Below are 14,869 nucleotides of genomic sequence, written 5' to 3' on the forward strand. Positions count from 1 at the left end.
GGGGAGAGGGAGAGATAGAGAGAGATTGAGCCATAGGGTTCCATCTTAATTAGATTCTGGGAATAGGAAGAGAGTATGTAGTCATCAAAACAGAAAGCTTGGAAGTACGGATCAGGATGAAGGGAAGAAAGAGCGAGTGCCAGATAAACCAAGTTCAGCAGTGGTGGACCCTAGAGACAGAGGTGCTGGGCCCAGACCAGAAAAGCTGTGTCAACTTTAGGCCATGAAAGGCTTCCAGAAGCAGACTGGGGTTGACCAACCACCACTTGCCATGTTCTTGTCATTTCCCTGTGCTGCAACTTGCCAGGTGGTCCCCAAGCTATGGGACATACATCAGGGCATTCAGATATTTCACATAACTCCTCAGGCTTGCAGTAAGTGCTATATGAATGGCTGGTCCCTTGTCCTTACACTATCTATCTATCTATCTATCTATCTATCTATCTATCTATCTATCTACCTACCTACCTACCTATCTATCTACATGTATATATGTTTATATAGACACACACACACATATATATACAGGCACACATACACAGACTTACATAATTCCTACAGTAATATTTTTGGATCATAGTTGACCTCAACTGAAGCCATATGACAAAAAACTTGGGTGACAGGACCATAGTATAATCAAGTTCAGACGAGGTTATTTGCATGGGCCCTGAGCCAATAGGTTGGTATACTCTAAGAAATGAAAGGTTTCAAGAGCAGTGACATGGTGTCCTAACCTCTGTTGTGACAGAAATTGTGGACAGTCTGAAAACTTCTGTCCAGGTGATAGAGGGAGAGAAAAATCCTGACTTGCAGGTTTCCAAGGGATCAGAGCTCTGCAGATACCTGGGGTAGGACTTGTAACCTGCAGAAGTGTGCTATTTGAAGCCATCTTGATGTGGTAATTTGTTATGATAACCCCAGGAAACCGTTAGGGTATTGATTAAGCAGAGAGGAGCTTCTCACCACCACAGTATTTTACTTGTGATTCTAGAAAATTATTCAGTGGCCTTATTGGCTCTAAACAGCTGGCTATAAATTCAAGTGATGATAACAACTGTCTTTAATCCGTAAAGAAAACAACAGAATGGGAGATGGCCATAGAGGAAGTCCCACTGCCAGTGAGCTAATGGATATGGCTTTCTAAAAAGCTAGCCTCATAAACAAGGGACCGTGGATGAGTGATTGACCCTGTTGTTTTTCCAGGTACTGCTTTGGAAAAGTGATCTGTAATTGCAGCCATGATAAGCCCTTCTAAGGAAGGCACTGGGTCTTTTACAGCCATTGTTCATCCATCAGCAGCTTTTCAGACACGTGTGAGATGTTACCAGGCTAATCCTTAATTACCAGTAGCATGCAGTTTTCATGACATGAGCCTTAGGTGATGGACCATGATGCTCTGGCTGAAGTCATTATTTCAAGAATAATGCAATGAAAATAAATGATTTATGCACTAGAGACTGTACTCATTTTAGACAGGCTATTAGGACTGTTAAAATGATTGGTTTTAGAAAACTTATTTTGGTTAGCTAAGAACTTGGCTTATTTTTCTTCTGACATTTAGCTATGATATTGAGAAAATATTAGGGAATTATAATGATGTTTCTATGAACAAATTTTATATTTTGGAAATTTAACGTTGGATCAAAACAAACAACAAGAGTAACTAATTTGTTTATGAAGTACCTGTCTCAAATAGGGACATCTTCTGGGAGTTTCATTTCTTTATAGAGATCACTAAGCAGAGCTTAAAAGTAAAAAGAAAAAAAAGCTTTTATTGAGCTAATTTTTCTTTTTGTGACACTAGGTTACATTGACCAATCAGAGACAAAGCACTACTAAGAAAGTATAGCTACGTTCAATTCTAAGTCCATTTAGTGTTGTATAACTTGAATGTTTTCAATGGATGCATTTATTTATTTTCCATAATAAACATACTAAATGTACCAAACTTTAACAAGACCTTGAGATAATTTGATAAAATTATCATATTTGATTAAATTTGTTCCACTAAGAGGAAAATATTGAAATAGGAAGAAAAGAACAGGCTTCGGGGCATTAACAAGCTGCATTCAGATAGAGTTTATTTGTGAATTACAACAATACACACTGGGTGTCATGGCAGATAAAATGTAGCAGAGAAGACAAAGGACCAGACTGGCAAGCAATCCAGATGCATTGAGTCCCACATCCTAAAGAAAGCCCTTACCAACACAGCCTTGAGCAGGACAATGCTTAAGTTGCTCACAGAACAGAAAACCCACCTTTTTTTTTTGTTTGTTTCTGATACTGTTGAAGTAAGTTCTCAACATCATCAGAGACCCAAGACCTTTCTCTCCTTTTTGTTGCACACTGTCTTGGTGTTAGGACACCACCCATCTTTTCCTAAATAGCTACATTGAAGGTAAGAGGAATATTTAGTTCACTGTATCTTTGGGAGAACAAAATACTTGCCAGGATTTTTTTAAGCTAACTTCCATTGTCTATGTAAGTCGCACTGTCAGGAAATAGACCCTTCCTGAAATAATGGAGAATGAAGAGAATTAACATGCCCAGCTGCAACCCCAGGCATCAGAGAAGGGCTATACTCCTGCTCATATTGTTACTTGAAGAGTCTAAGAAAAACAGAGAGGTTTGTTGTGTAGAAAATAAGCAGGATCTGCTCCAGACAAAAACACCTTCAAGATGCATTCAATCTGATGCACCAGAGAAAACTCTGACCAATGTAACCACTAAGCTAAGTCAGATGGTCCTTCTCTTGAGAAACTGTTACTTAAACAGTGAGTAGCTGGACATCTGTTATTATCAGATGAAAAGGCAAACCACTGATTCACAGCCCCCATTATTGTCTGTACACATACCTTAGACACAGAGAATATCCTCATCCTTTCAAATGCTGTCATTAAATCTTCTCAAAGTCAACTATCACAGCTCTTGGTGCTGTTGGGTGCTGTTGGCCATGGTATACACAGAATATCTGCCAGATCTTAAAATAAAAGAACAGTTTTATGTGCATATACCTAGGGCTTTTCTGCCTCGGGCTGACCAAGTCAGGGTCCCTCAACCTGGGGAGAATCAGGGTTCCGGTACTCAGGTGGGCAAGGAGTTGGCGAGTGACAAACAGACATGAACACAAGAGAGTGCTGAATCTGAGTGTAATTTCTCAAAGTAAGAATCAGACTTTTATAGTCATTACAGAAGAAAAAAAGGAAGTTAGAGGTACATCAGTCAAGGTACATTGAGGTCATCTGATGCATAATGATTTTTAAAACAAAACAGAAAGATGTGTACATGAACATTGGCAGGAACCAGACAATGGTTACAACTAAGATAAAGTTAGCCTTATCTAAGGTCAGCTTATTCTTAGAAGCCAGGTGCAAAGGCTTCAGGCCCTAGCCATAGTTCCAATTCTAGTCTATTGTAATAACCTACCACCAGCCAACATAACACCTATCTATGCTATTCTTCTGGGCTTGCAGAAGTATGTACCAGGGGAGTCCCATTCTTGCTAACCTTTCCGTGAATAATACAATACTCTAGCTCCTTCTTAAACCATAACCCATCTTCTTCCTCGACCATTGTAAATTCCTGTATATGGAGTGACTCAGCTGTTATTCTAAGTATTTGGGGGGGGGGACCTCCATTTACCAGAGGAGCCCACCAACTTACTTCTATTATGTAATGCAGTCTGCCTTACATGACTGTAATGAGAATTCTAAGTTTACTTACTTGAACTTGCCCTGGGAATATTAACTCTTATCCAATAAACTGCAATGCCTGTTTTCTTTCACTATCTTTTTTTCCACACTGAAGGCAATTTGTCTGAATAAGTAACATTCTTTATGAAATTCTAAGCCCAGGGTCGACTCTGCATTGACTAGGATGTTGGAACACTGGTGGAGGCCAGGAAACAACGTCCAATTTAACTTGGTTATTTGTCAAATCATTCCTTGGGGGCACCTCTATACCTAATAATAGAACAATACTGAAAGAAAGCATGCGAAAACACTCCATTGATTATCACAAGGACAAATCTGGACCACATCCGTGCTAGGGGATGCCAAGGACTTCCAGGAGACCAGTTTTCTTGAAACTTTTTGCCTCAGGACTGCAGCTAAGCTTTTGGACTTGTCACACAGACTCCACTGGAGTTAGTGTGGCATTTTTTCCTAGGATTTTCACAACTGCTAGTTAACTGAGATGGGATCACTTTATAAGAAAAATATTTATTTTACTCATGGCTTTGAAGATTGAGAGTCCAAAGGGCATGGTGGAAAACTCTAATCCTATTAAAGATGGCTGCTGGAAGAACATCTATCTATAGAGGAAGGCTCCCTTCTCAAGCGAGGAAGCAGACAGCACAAAGAGCTGGTCTAGTTGCTTGCTTCATCAACATCCTCCATATAGATCCACAAAAGGGTCATATAAGAACCACTTTAGTCAAAGCCAGACCCAAGGACCTTCTGACAGGACCTATCTCTTAAAGATGTTACTTCATCTCTTAATACTATCCCCTTAGGATACAACTTTCTGAATACTTAGACTCTAAGGAAGCACACAAACCATGCTCAAGTCATAGCAGCATGACTCCAGATGGACATGAATAGATCCAGGAAACAGAAGAGGAAAGAAAAGAGATGGAAAGTGGGTGTCTCCAAAGGTACAGTGTTCAGAATCCACTGTGCCAGACCAACATGAAACCCAACATCCTGGAAACAATCTAGGAGCCTCCCTTAAATAACATCTCTCCACTGCTGTGCTGAGAAGTCACCAGTACTTTTAACAAGTGAAAATGTGGGGAGGGGCATCCTCCTGGTTCTATTCTCCTCCAGGCTGGTATAGGATAGAAGAGCATAAACTTCAAGGCCACATAATGTCACAGAAGCCACCTGAGACGGGTATCATTAGAAGAAATTTATAGAATCACTGAGCTGCCAGGTTGAACTGTTATCAGCAATGTCCATAGGGACTGTGTTTCCTACAAATGCCTAGGAAACAGTTTCTACAAAGAAGGGCAATCTCACTTGGCTTAGTGCTTATCCCACTGGAGATCATTTTTCACCAAAACAGGCTGAGCAGAACATCCCCTTAAACCTCTCACACAGAATGGTTATTTTGGGGGTGTGGGAGAGGCAGGGCATGGTCCCAGAGCCTCCAAAGTCACACAGCCAAGATAAAGTGTAGCCAGGGTTTGGCGGTTTCTTGCACTAACAACAGCATGTCTCTAATTCTTGCCCAGTGTTAAAGTCTTACAGACACTTTATTGATAATAAAAATGTATTTTCACAAAATCTGTGTGCTTTTTTTTTCCTTCATAAGCCAACTGTCAAAAGTTCAATCTACTCTTTACCTCTCAAACAGTTTCCTGTTTGAGAACTAACCATTTTCTGTTCATTCCTCTGAACATGGCAATCTCCAGTACTGCTGTAACAGGATGCTCTAAGTTCTGGGTGGTCAGATTTCAAGGAACCACTACAGTCACGCATGAACATTATCCCAAACACATTGTTCTGTTGCATGGCTGGCATGACTAAATCCTAGGGTTGCTGTAAGGCAGGCAGGACTCTCATGAGAGTTGACTTTTCCTGCTGTGGAGGAGGAAAAGGCACTGAAGGGGAAGAACACAGAGCCACAAACCACCTACTCCCACCCCACAGCCAGAGTGTCTGGAGCTGGTAGAAAGCATGGACATATTAAGGAAAATCATTCTAATGAATGTATAGCAGTGGTCATGAATATGGAGAGTCAGGAATGGAGCATTGGAAGAGTTAGGCGGGAGGTGGGGTGCTGAAAACATTGTAAATAGTTCTCATAGATGAGATTCTCCTAAAAAATGAATTAAAATGTAAAACCTCAAGGAAGAGAGACAATTTCCATGAAGTTGTAAAAAGCCTAGAATGCCATACTATAAGGCAAAGTAGACCATTTGAACTTTGTTATATGTCAACTCCAACATTTTGTCAAAGAGTTCAGTCATCCCACCTTTCCTAAAAGCCAGCTGTTCCTTTATCTTTCTACCTGCCTTCTCATTTCCAACTGATTCTACATAGCTATTCCAAGGCCAGAGGATATCACAGAAATCTCTGGAACACCATAGTGTCCTGGAACTCACTCTGTAATCCAGGTTGGCCTTGAACTCAGAGATCCTGTCTCACCTATCTCAGCTTCCCAAGTGCTGGGACTGAAGGCATGTGCCACCACCACCTAGTTCAGACTGCAGTTTCTTAAGTTACTTTACTTTTGTTCCACTCTCTTCTTTTGGAAGCTATTTATCCCAAGCTCCGTGGCTAAACTGGGTTCTTTCTGGCACCATCTGACTGAATGTGACCATTAATCTCCAGTGCCAGTTTCACTAGGCTTACAATCTACAAGACGGATTTCTGAACACATCTGTTGGGGTATTTCCAGAGAGGTTCAATTGAAGAAGGAGGTTCCACCCTGAATGTGGCTGACACTATTCCATGACCTTCAGTCTTCACTCAATGCAATGGTAAAAGGGAAAAGTGAATGGAGCACCTCTATTCATTTCTCTGCTTCTTGGTTGGATGCAGTGAAGCTAGCTGCCTCTTACGCCCGCCTCCATGCCTTCTCAACTATGATGGACTGTCCCTGCACACCCAGCCATAATAAACTCTATGATCCTCAAGTCTCTTCTACCAGATATTGTGTTACAGCAATGAGAAGGATAAATACCATAGGGAGGTTCCACAATGTGCTTTCTCTCTCACTAACCCTTAACCCCCTAAGGCTAACCCTAAGCCTAATGAGTAAGAGCCATAATTTATTCAGCTATATTGACGATCCTGATCTTCTTTGAATAGAGCAGCTTAGCACTGCTAATATATCCTCACTATAAAACTTAATCATAATGAAGTCATTTTTGTTTGCCAGAGTTTTGAAGAAAACAGTTGAGAAAAGGCTGGGGTCAGGGAGAGATTAGTTGGAAATAGATTTCTGGTAATTTGCTAAAATGATGAGACATTGTTAAATAAATGGTGTTAGTGTGGCCTCATCTCCACTAGCAAATTTATTCTATTGTTTTCCAGCCCAATTAAAAAAGAGTATCATTTTTTTATGCAAAACATTGAGAGTTATTTTAAACTCCACATAGATCTAGATGAGTTTTGTTTTCTTGAGTGCAAAACAGAAAGAAGCTGGAATGAGCAGATAGCATGGTGGGTGGATCCTGATAGTAGGAAACAAGACAAGTTCTCTATAGAAACTGAATAGGAAGTTGGAAAAACATCCTTTCCTTCAATCCCTTTTTCTTAAACCCAAGGGATATAGGCTCCTCATGAGAACAATTATGAGAGGTAGTCTACAGAAGCTCAAGTTGTTGCTTCCTGTGTGGGTCAAATATGTCAGAGTTTCCACCTTTTACTAGTTTTATTTGTATTTGTTTAGACAAGCCACTCTGTGGCTTAACATATTAAATATTAATAGAGCAGTAAAAAGCTATATTTGAATTCAATTTAAGTTTGGCCATTTGATTAGCCAGCTTAAAAGCAGACAAGCAAGAAAATAACAACAAAAATATTCCCTGCTTTCTGTAAATCAATGATATAATTTATAAAAATAATTTGAAAATATTTAAGTAAAGAGCAAAGAATATTGATAGCACACACAATATTACCAAAAAGTATATATATTTCTGTCTATGTCTATATATCTATATGTCTATGTCTATATATCTATGTCTATCTCTATATATCTATATGTCTATATTGTATATTACATATTACATATTAGAAAGTATTATGCTCATCTTATGATGCCTAAATAGAGGGGCAAATTGTAGTTAAAGCAAATATTAGCTAAAATGCTGAAGAAATAATAAGTGTTAACAAGTTATATTGGTGCCTATTGTGAAATAAAAATTCTTCCCCCATACAGTAACACTATGGATGACTGTAGACTGAGATTGCATAGACTCCTTCAGAACTGGGAGTTGAAAAGAGCTAAGGAATAAGATTTCTTCTGAGAATCGTAGGGGGACATGGATCAGATGGAGACCCTAAATCAGTATTTTCCATTCTGGGAAAGACTCCAGAAGTAGACAAAAGAAATGGATTTGAAATTTTATCGAAGAACAAAAGTACATGCGTAATATACAAGTGCACTCAGAGTGAGCCACAAATCTGCTAGCTCTGTAGACAGTATGTCATATGGTCAAAGTCAACAAATGAGAGGATCATTCATGAACTAAGGACAGTATGTCATATGGTCAAAGTCAACAAATGAGAGGATCATTCATGAACTAAGGACAGTAGTTCATGTGGTCAAAGTTAACAAATGAGAGGATCATTCATGAACTGAGGACAGTGTGTCATAAGGTCAAAGTTAACAAAAGAGAGGATCATTCATGAACTAAGGACAGTGTGTCATAAGGTCAAAGTCAACAAATGAGAGGATCATTCATGAACTAAGGACAGTAGTTCATGTGGTCAAAGTTAACAAAGGAGAGGATCATTCATGCACTAAGGACAGTAGTTCATGTGGTCAAAGTTAACAAAGGAGAGGATCATTCATGAACTAAGGACAGTAGTTCATGTGGTCAAAGTTAACAAAGGAGAGGATCATTCATGAACTAAGGGAAGACAGGAGTTTCTGGGGTAGGATTTGTACTTCTTTTCTGTTCTCATGGATTTTCAGATGTGTCCTGGAGCCCAGTGAATGATGAGAACATCCGGTGTTGTATGATTGGCTGACAGTTGGAGACTGGATTGTAAAGAAGCAAAGGACAATTAGCAGTCATCGTCACTGGCCGTACTGGTCTGAGCAGCTTCTAGTGGTCATGTGGCCTTCTCCTGCCATGCATCTCTGTTACATCATGTAGGTGTCATGTAGCTGCTGCTTTCTCTCTCCTGTGTAGCTTGCCCTAATATTGTTAATACTGCTTACTGTAATTATGTAAACTCAGGCCTGAAAATGCTGAAATATTTACATCCAAGTACCTGAATGTGTCTGCAAATTTCTTCCTAAATTCATCAACTGACAGTCTTCCAAATCAATAAAGCATTGTGTAGCTATATACTAATTGATTTTATGCATATGACTTCATGTATATCATATGCCTACAGAATTAGTAAACAAGTTATAGCTGAGAAGTCAAATTTAAATGAATAATCTTAAAATTTTTATCTTATTTTTATTTATAGATATTTTATGTATCTGTGTGTGTAAGGAGACTTGCATGTGGATCTCCTTAGAGATGAGGAGAGGGCATTGGGTTTTTTGTAGTTGAAGCTCTAGGTGTTTCCAAGACACCCAGCCTATGTGCTGGTCTTCTGTGGGTTAATTTAAGTCGCTGAGTTATTGCTCTAGCTTCATTTAATGAAAATGTTTAGGGTGAGAAAACTGTCCTGTAAGATTGTAAAGTGATAAAGGTTAATATGTTGGATGTTTGTCAAAATCCATAAAACTTCAACACACAAAGTATAAGCTTTGGTATATGCAAGTGACACCAAAATAATTCCAGAGCTTCAGGAATCCTAGGGTGGAATAAAAACTGTTACAAAAGAAAGCAATTTTATTACATTAGGACAGGTTAATCTCATTGAAGGGAGTAAGGGAAAGATGCTAGCTGAAGCAACTTTGGAAAACAGTTTGTAAAACTAATGCAAAAGGTATTATGTGCAAGCATTTTATGGTAGCTGCAAAGTTGCTTTCCATAGCACAGGGGTTAACAATTTCGATACCAGTATAGATGGAATCAAATGATGAAGTAAAGAGATTGTGATCAATGCTGGAGAGGATGGTTGCAGAAAAGCAAGGTGAAGATTAAGATGGTAATGGATTAGAGCTGGAGGTACCACCATGTGCTATTGTTTATTATAACATACAGATTAGTTCATATACATGTTAGATGTTCACAGATATGGAACTATTTAGAGATATGTACATGTGTATGAGTGATATGAACTCACATTCCCTGCCTTGCAAGCATGGGAGACCTAAAAGAAGGGCATTCGCTTACTGATAAGCACGTGTACTAATGATATTCTCAATTTAAAGGGTCCAGGACTCTTTGTGGATGGCTTAGACATGGATCAAGGGAACATCCAAGATTATCTTGGAATACAAGGCAATTCCAAAAGTACAATTTGACACACAGACACACAGACACACACACACACAGATATGCATAAGCATACCAGAGAGAGAGAGAGAGAGAGAGAGAGAGAGAGAGAGAGAGAGAGAGAGAGAATGATGATGATGATGATGATGATGATGATGATGATGATGATGATGATGACGACAATGAAGATGACGACATAGTTCATGAGAGGGACAAAGAACACAATGGACTACTAAGAATGCCCCCCAAATCCAGGCTGAAACAATTTGAGCTAAACCATCAAACAGTATGGTTCTTTAACACAAAATAAAGTTTAAGTTGAGTCTAAACTGATTTTGAAAAGTGAACAAGTAAGATAAACAGAGGAGAATAAGCAAGGCTTTCATGTGGAAAAATGAGGAGTAACTTTTGTAGCTACTCAGCCATCAGTAAAAGCATCTTTCCTAATCCTCCTCGTCCTCGTCCTCTTCTTCTTCCTCCTCCTCTTCCTTTCTTCTTCCTTCTTCTTTTCTTCCTCCTCCTCTTCTTCCTACTCCTCCACCTTCTCTTCCTCCCCTTTTCCTCTTCCTTCTCTTCCTCCTCTTCTTTCTCCTCCTCCTCCTCCTCCTCTCCCCCTCTTCCTCCTATTCCCCCTCTTCTTTTTCCTCCTCTTCCTGATCCTCCTCCTCCTCCCCCTCTCCTCCTCTTTTTTCTTCTTGGGAGTCCACAGGAGGGGGTGGAAGCAGTCCTGAAAGGACTGGGAAATGAGTATACTCATGGTTCATGATGTGAAATTCTCAAATAATCAATAAAAATATTATGTAAAAACTATACCAAAGAATCCCATCGAGACCCAGTGTTTTGCCCCAAACAACCTCCCAAGTCTGTGACAGGGGGATGGAAATGCTGTTTTCCACAAAGAAATTTTATTGACTAGTGTTCTGGAAGCAAGGCTTTCTATAATATGGTTTTTAAAGTTATTTAACTCTCCTGCAGAAAAGACACAAAAATTAGGAAGATACAAGTATTGATTCCAATATCTATTTTATCAAGTAATAAAAGCCATCTATCACTGTGGCTCTTCTCCAAGAAGGCTGCTCAGACACGGGTTTCCGTCAACAGAGAGTCTTTAATAGCCAGTTGGAACCACATTAGCTGTTTGGGATCCCTGACGGAGCTTTTAGGCACAAAAACAAAACAATGATGAAAATCATAATCTGTGTTGATGTACTTCAATTAACAAAAGCAGTCAGAAGCAGAACTACAGAAGCCAAAGGGCAAGTTTAGTCCATTTAGACACTTTCCCAGAAGCACAGACTTCGATGGGTTAGGTCTTTGTTCTCATCTTGGCAGGTGATGCTGTCTAGGTACTGAGTTTTATGACCTAAATGGTACTTCCATCATGGAGTCAGTTGTGCTAGGCCTGGCGGCCTACTAAGGCCTGGGGTCCTGTGACACTATGAAGATTATGAAGACATTCTGCTCTTGGGTATGCAGATTCAAAACCTACTCAATATCACTACCAACATCAAAATAAAATACAAAGCTTTTCAACTGAAAAGTCAAAACCTCTCTCTCTAAATATTTTATTCTTGTTATCATTCATACGATACCATATGTACCATAGAAGAAATTATCTTTTATTCTATAAATGTCTCAGAAGATGAGCATTATAAAATCTCATATATGTAGCTGGGTATGGTGCTACGTGCCCTTAAAAGCATCATTCTGGAGGCAGAGGCAAGCAGATATCAGTCAGTTCAAGATGAGGCTCTTTAACATATTTATTTCCAGGCCTGAGCTACACAGCAAGACTCCGTTTAAAAAATTATGTTCATGAAACTCTGGGCTTTATATAAAGAATATTTTCAATACTTTGGAGCTGTGATACACCTCAGGGATCAATTGGTAATCTATTAATAGAGGATGCTCTTAACTGCCCATGAATTTATTTGGAGTGAATAAACCAGTTGTCAATGAGAGGCCTGAAATAAGCAGAAATATTTCAAAAGTGAGATTCAATTGTGATACAATATCATCATCTATACATCTAAATAAACAGATACAAAACTTTCAAGTAAAATTCAGATTTATGATGGACCTTTATAAATTAGATCTATCCCTTTACCAACTCTGAATCTTCAAATGAGTTTAATGTGCTGAATTCCTTGACCCAAGTGCTACTTGCAATTTATGATGAAAGGCATTTATCCGTTCTTTCTGAACTGGCCAGTTCAAGATGCAATGAGATTTAAACATTCCTCTTCGCAAACAGAGTGCATGATTTAGTTTATAATCTGGAATATTCTGGAGAAAAATCAATATAATTGAATCCAGATTTTGCTCAATAGCTTGCTGAACAGCGTGATGCACCTTGAATCTAAGTAAAAGATTAAAATGAGTGGTTAGATCATTAACATATATTTGTTAAAAAGTTAAAAGCTTAACAGTCTAAAATTATTTGTGGAATTTATTTGTGCTTTCACTAAAAATTTGAATTTTCCCGTTAATTTTGTTGCAATTTTTTTTTGTACGTGTGAATTGTGAATACAGTTATTTTGAAAGCTTTTCATTCGAAAACCAAATGAAGATACAAACATCCACGAAATCCACCTACCTTCTGCACAGAGGGTCTCTTAACAGGTGATGTGTTATGACAAAAATGATTTTCTTGCTTCTTTTGATGCTATTAACAATAGCTTCAAGTCCAAGGACTCCTGCTTCAAAGTCCCTTTCTTCTAGGCAAAATTTGAGAGATTGGTCTTGTTCTTCCATTGGGGAGAAATGTTCCCAGACCCAGTCTCTATCTTTATGGGCATGGATTATGTAGGCTGTATATTCAAACTGCTCACCCTGGGCTTCTATTTCCTTGAAACCAAGAATTCGATGCACTGAAACATTCCAGTAAAAAGAGATCCTCCAACCCTCGAAGTGAATGAGCAGTACTGTAAGAATAAAAATCAGGAGCATACTGGTACTGATTATGAAAAGGAGCTCAAAGGGGGCACTGTCTTTACAGGAAGATGTATCAAAAAGCTTCACTGGGAAGCCATAGTAGTGATGTGGAGTGTTGCAGAGGTAATGAGTGGATAGCTCAGAGATATTAGTGTGGGTCTGGTTGATCCAGTTAACAAACCAGGAAATACTTTCACATGTACAGTCAAATGGATTGAAGCGCATATCTAAACTCTTCAGGTTTTGAAAAGGTGGCCCGAAAACATCCTTCTCAACGGATGTTATGAGGTTCTTCTGAAGGTTCAATGACCTTAGAGATGTCTGGTCGTCAAAAATGAATGATTGAAGTTTGTTTAAATTATTCAGTCCTAGATTGAGGCTCTTTAGTTCGAATAAGTTCTTGAATACCTCGACTGGGATTTCATCTAAGCCATTGGACTCTAAATTCAAGATGTGGAGGTGAGACAGACCCTTCAGGAAATTAACGGGACCACCAGGGTTTGCACGTTTCCAGAGCCTTGCTAAGTTATTGTGCTGAAAATCCAGAATTTCTAGATTCTCAAGACCCTCTAACAAGTCCTCATTTATGTTGGCTATGTTGTTGTTGCTTAAGTCCAGAATAGTCAAGTTACGAAGAGGGCGGAAAGGCGAAGGGGAAATATCCACATTTTTAAGGGCCACCCTCCTGAGCATCAGTCTTTGAAGGCTGGGAACCAAAGCAAAGGAATTGCTAGTCAGTTGGAGGTATTTGTTATAGGACAGGTAGATCTCAAATATATTTCTCAGACCTTTCCATTCCTGGCCCGTGAGTTCTTGTTCAATTTCATTAAGGCCGAGATCAAGTATCCTGAGTTGGCCCAACCAAGAGAAAGTACCACTTGCTATTTTTGAGATGTGATTTTTCGTTAAATTGAGAGTGAGCAGAGGAGAATGAGCAAGTGACACAAATGTTTCATTTGTTAAAGTTTGCAAACTTGTGAAAGTTTTAGAAAGACTTAGGTATTTCAGACTCACCAATCCTGTAAAAGTATTGCTTTTTGTACCCGGAATATTATTATCATCCATGCTGAGATATTCCAAACATTTTAGCCACTGAAAGGAAAAATCTTCAATGTTGGGGTGTGAAGCAAGTGAAACACTTTGCTTAGTAAATGCTCGCTTCAAACTCAGGTACCTCAGGTTGGAAAGTCCATAAAAAGAACGAGGGGACAGACGCTGTATATTATTGTACTCTAGAGACAGGTACCTCAGGTGTGGGAGCCAAGAGAAGGAATCGTTACCGACATCGCGGAGGCTGTTGTTGGAAAGATCGAGCCAGGTGAGGTTTGTGTGCTTCAGCCCGGAGAAAGTGCTGTTGCTGGTTGCCAGCAGCTGGTTGTTAGCCAGAGAGAGATTCTGGATGCTTGTATTTGAAAGCTCCCAACAGAGCTTCTCGGTGAGGTGGAGGTTCAGTTGGGCATTGTTCAAGAGGACAGTGAATAACTTGCCAATCGTGTGGAAACACCCTGGTGAGAACTGACGGTTCCAAACAAACAAGAAACCCAGATGTAACTGGCTCCATAGGAAATACTTTAATGCTTTTTTACTCTGTATCTTCCCTGTGACTTGGGCAGGAAAGCCTGCCCACTCTATCCTTAGTTCTTTCTTCATCCTGTGACCGTAACCCACCTGCAAGTCTCCCAGGTAAAGTTATGTCTCCCAGCATTTTGTCTAAGTCTCCCTGAATCCGGTTGCATTTAATAAACTGTGTGAATACTGTAATGAAGCAGATCCCCAGTGTGTCCTGGTGACCCCTTTGGCAAATTATCTATCTATCTATCTATCATCTATCATCTATTTATCTTTCTTTTTTTTTTTTTT

The 14,869-nt window shown here is 39.3% G+C and overlaps 1 protein-coding gene across 3 annotated transcripts in view; it reads right to left on the reverse strand.

Annotated features, from left to right (window-relative positions):
* Nucleotides 1–11,163: 11,163 nt before the first annotated feature.
* The window catches only part of Tlr3 (toll like receptor 3), a 13,687-nt gene continuing 9,981 nt past the window's right edge, over nt 11,164–14,869 (reverse strand). For 2 of the 3 annotated variants that reach the window (XM_031339654.1, XM_031339653.1), the window contains exons 6-7: nt 12,672–14,524; nt 11,164–12,434 (exon numbers count right to left, since the gene is read on the reverse strand). In XM_031339654.1, the coding sequence (XP_031195514.1) occupies nt 12,206–12,434; nt 12,672–14,524 (2,082 nt within the window). In that variant the 3' untranslated portion in view covers nt 11,164–12,205. The remainder of the gene's footprint in view (nt 12,435–12,671; nt 14,525–14,869) is intronic. The other variant, XM_031339655.1, reaches the window with a different exon arrangement.

This window comes from Mastomys coucha, unplaced genomic scaffold (genome assembly GCF_008632895.1).
Source record: "Mastomys coucha isolate ucsf_1 unplaced genomic scaffold, UCSF_Mcou_1 pScaffold22, whole genome shotgun sequence".
NCBI classification, from domain to species: Eukaryota; Metazoa; Chordata; class Mammalia; order Rodentia; family Muridae; genus Mastomys; species Mastomys coucha.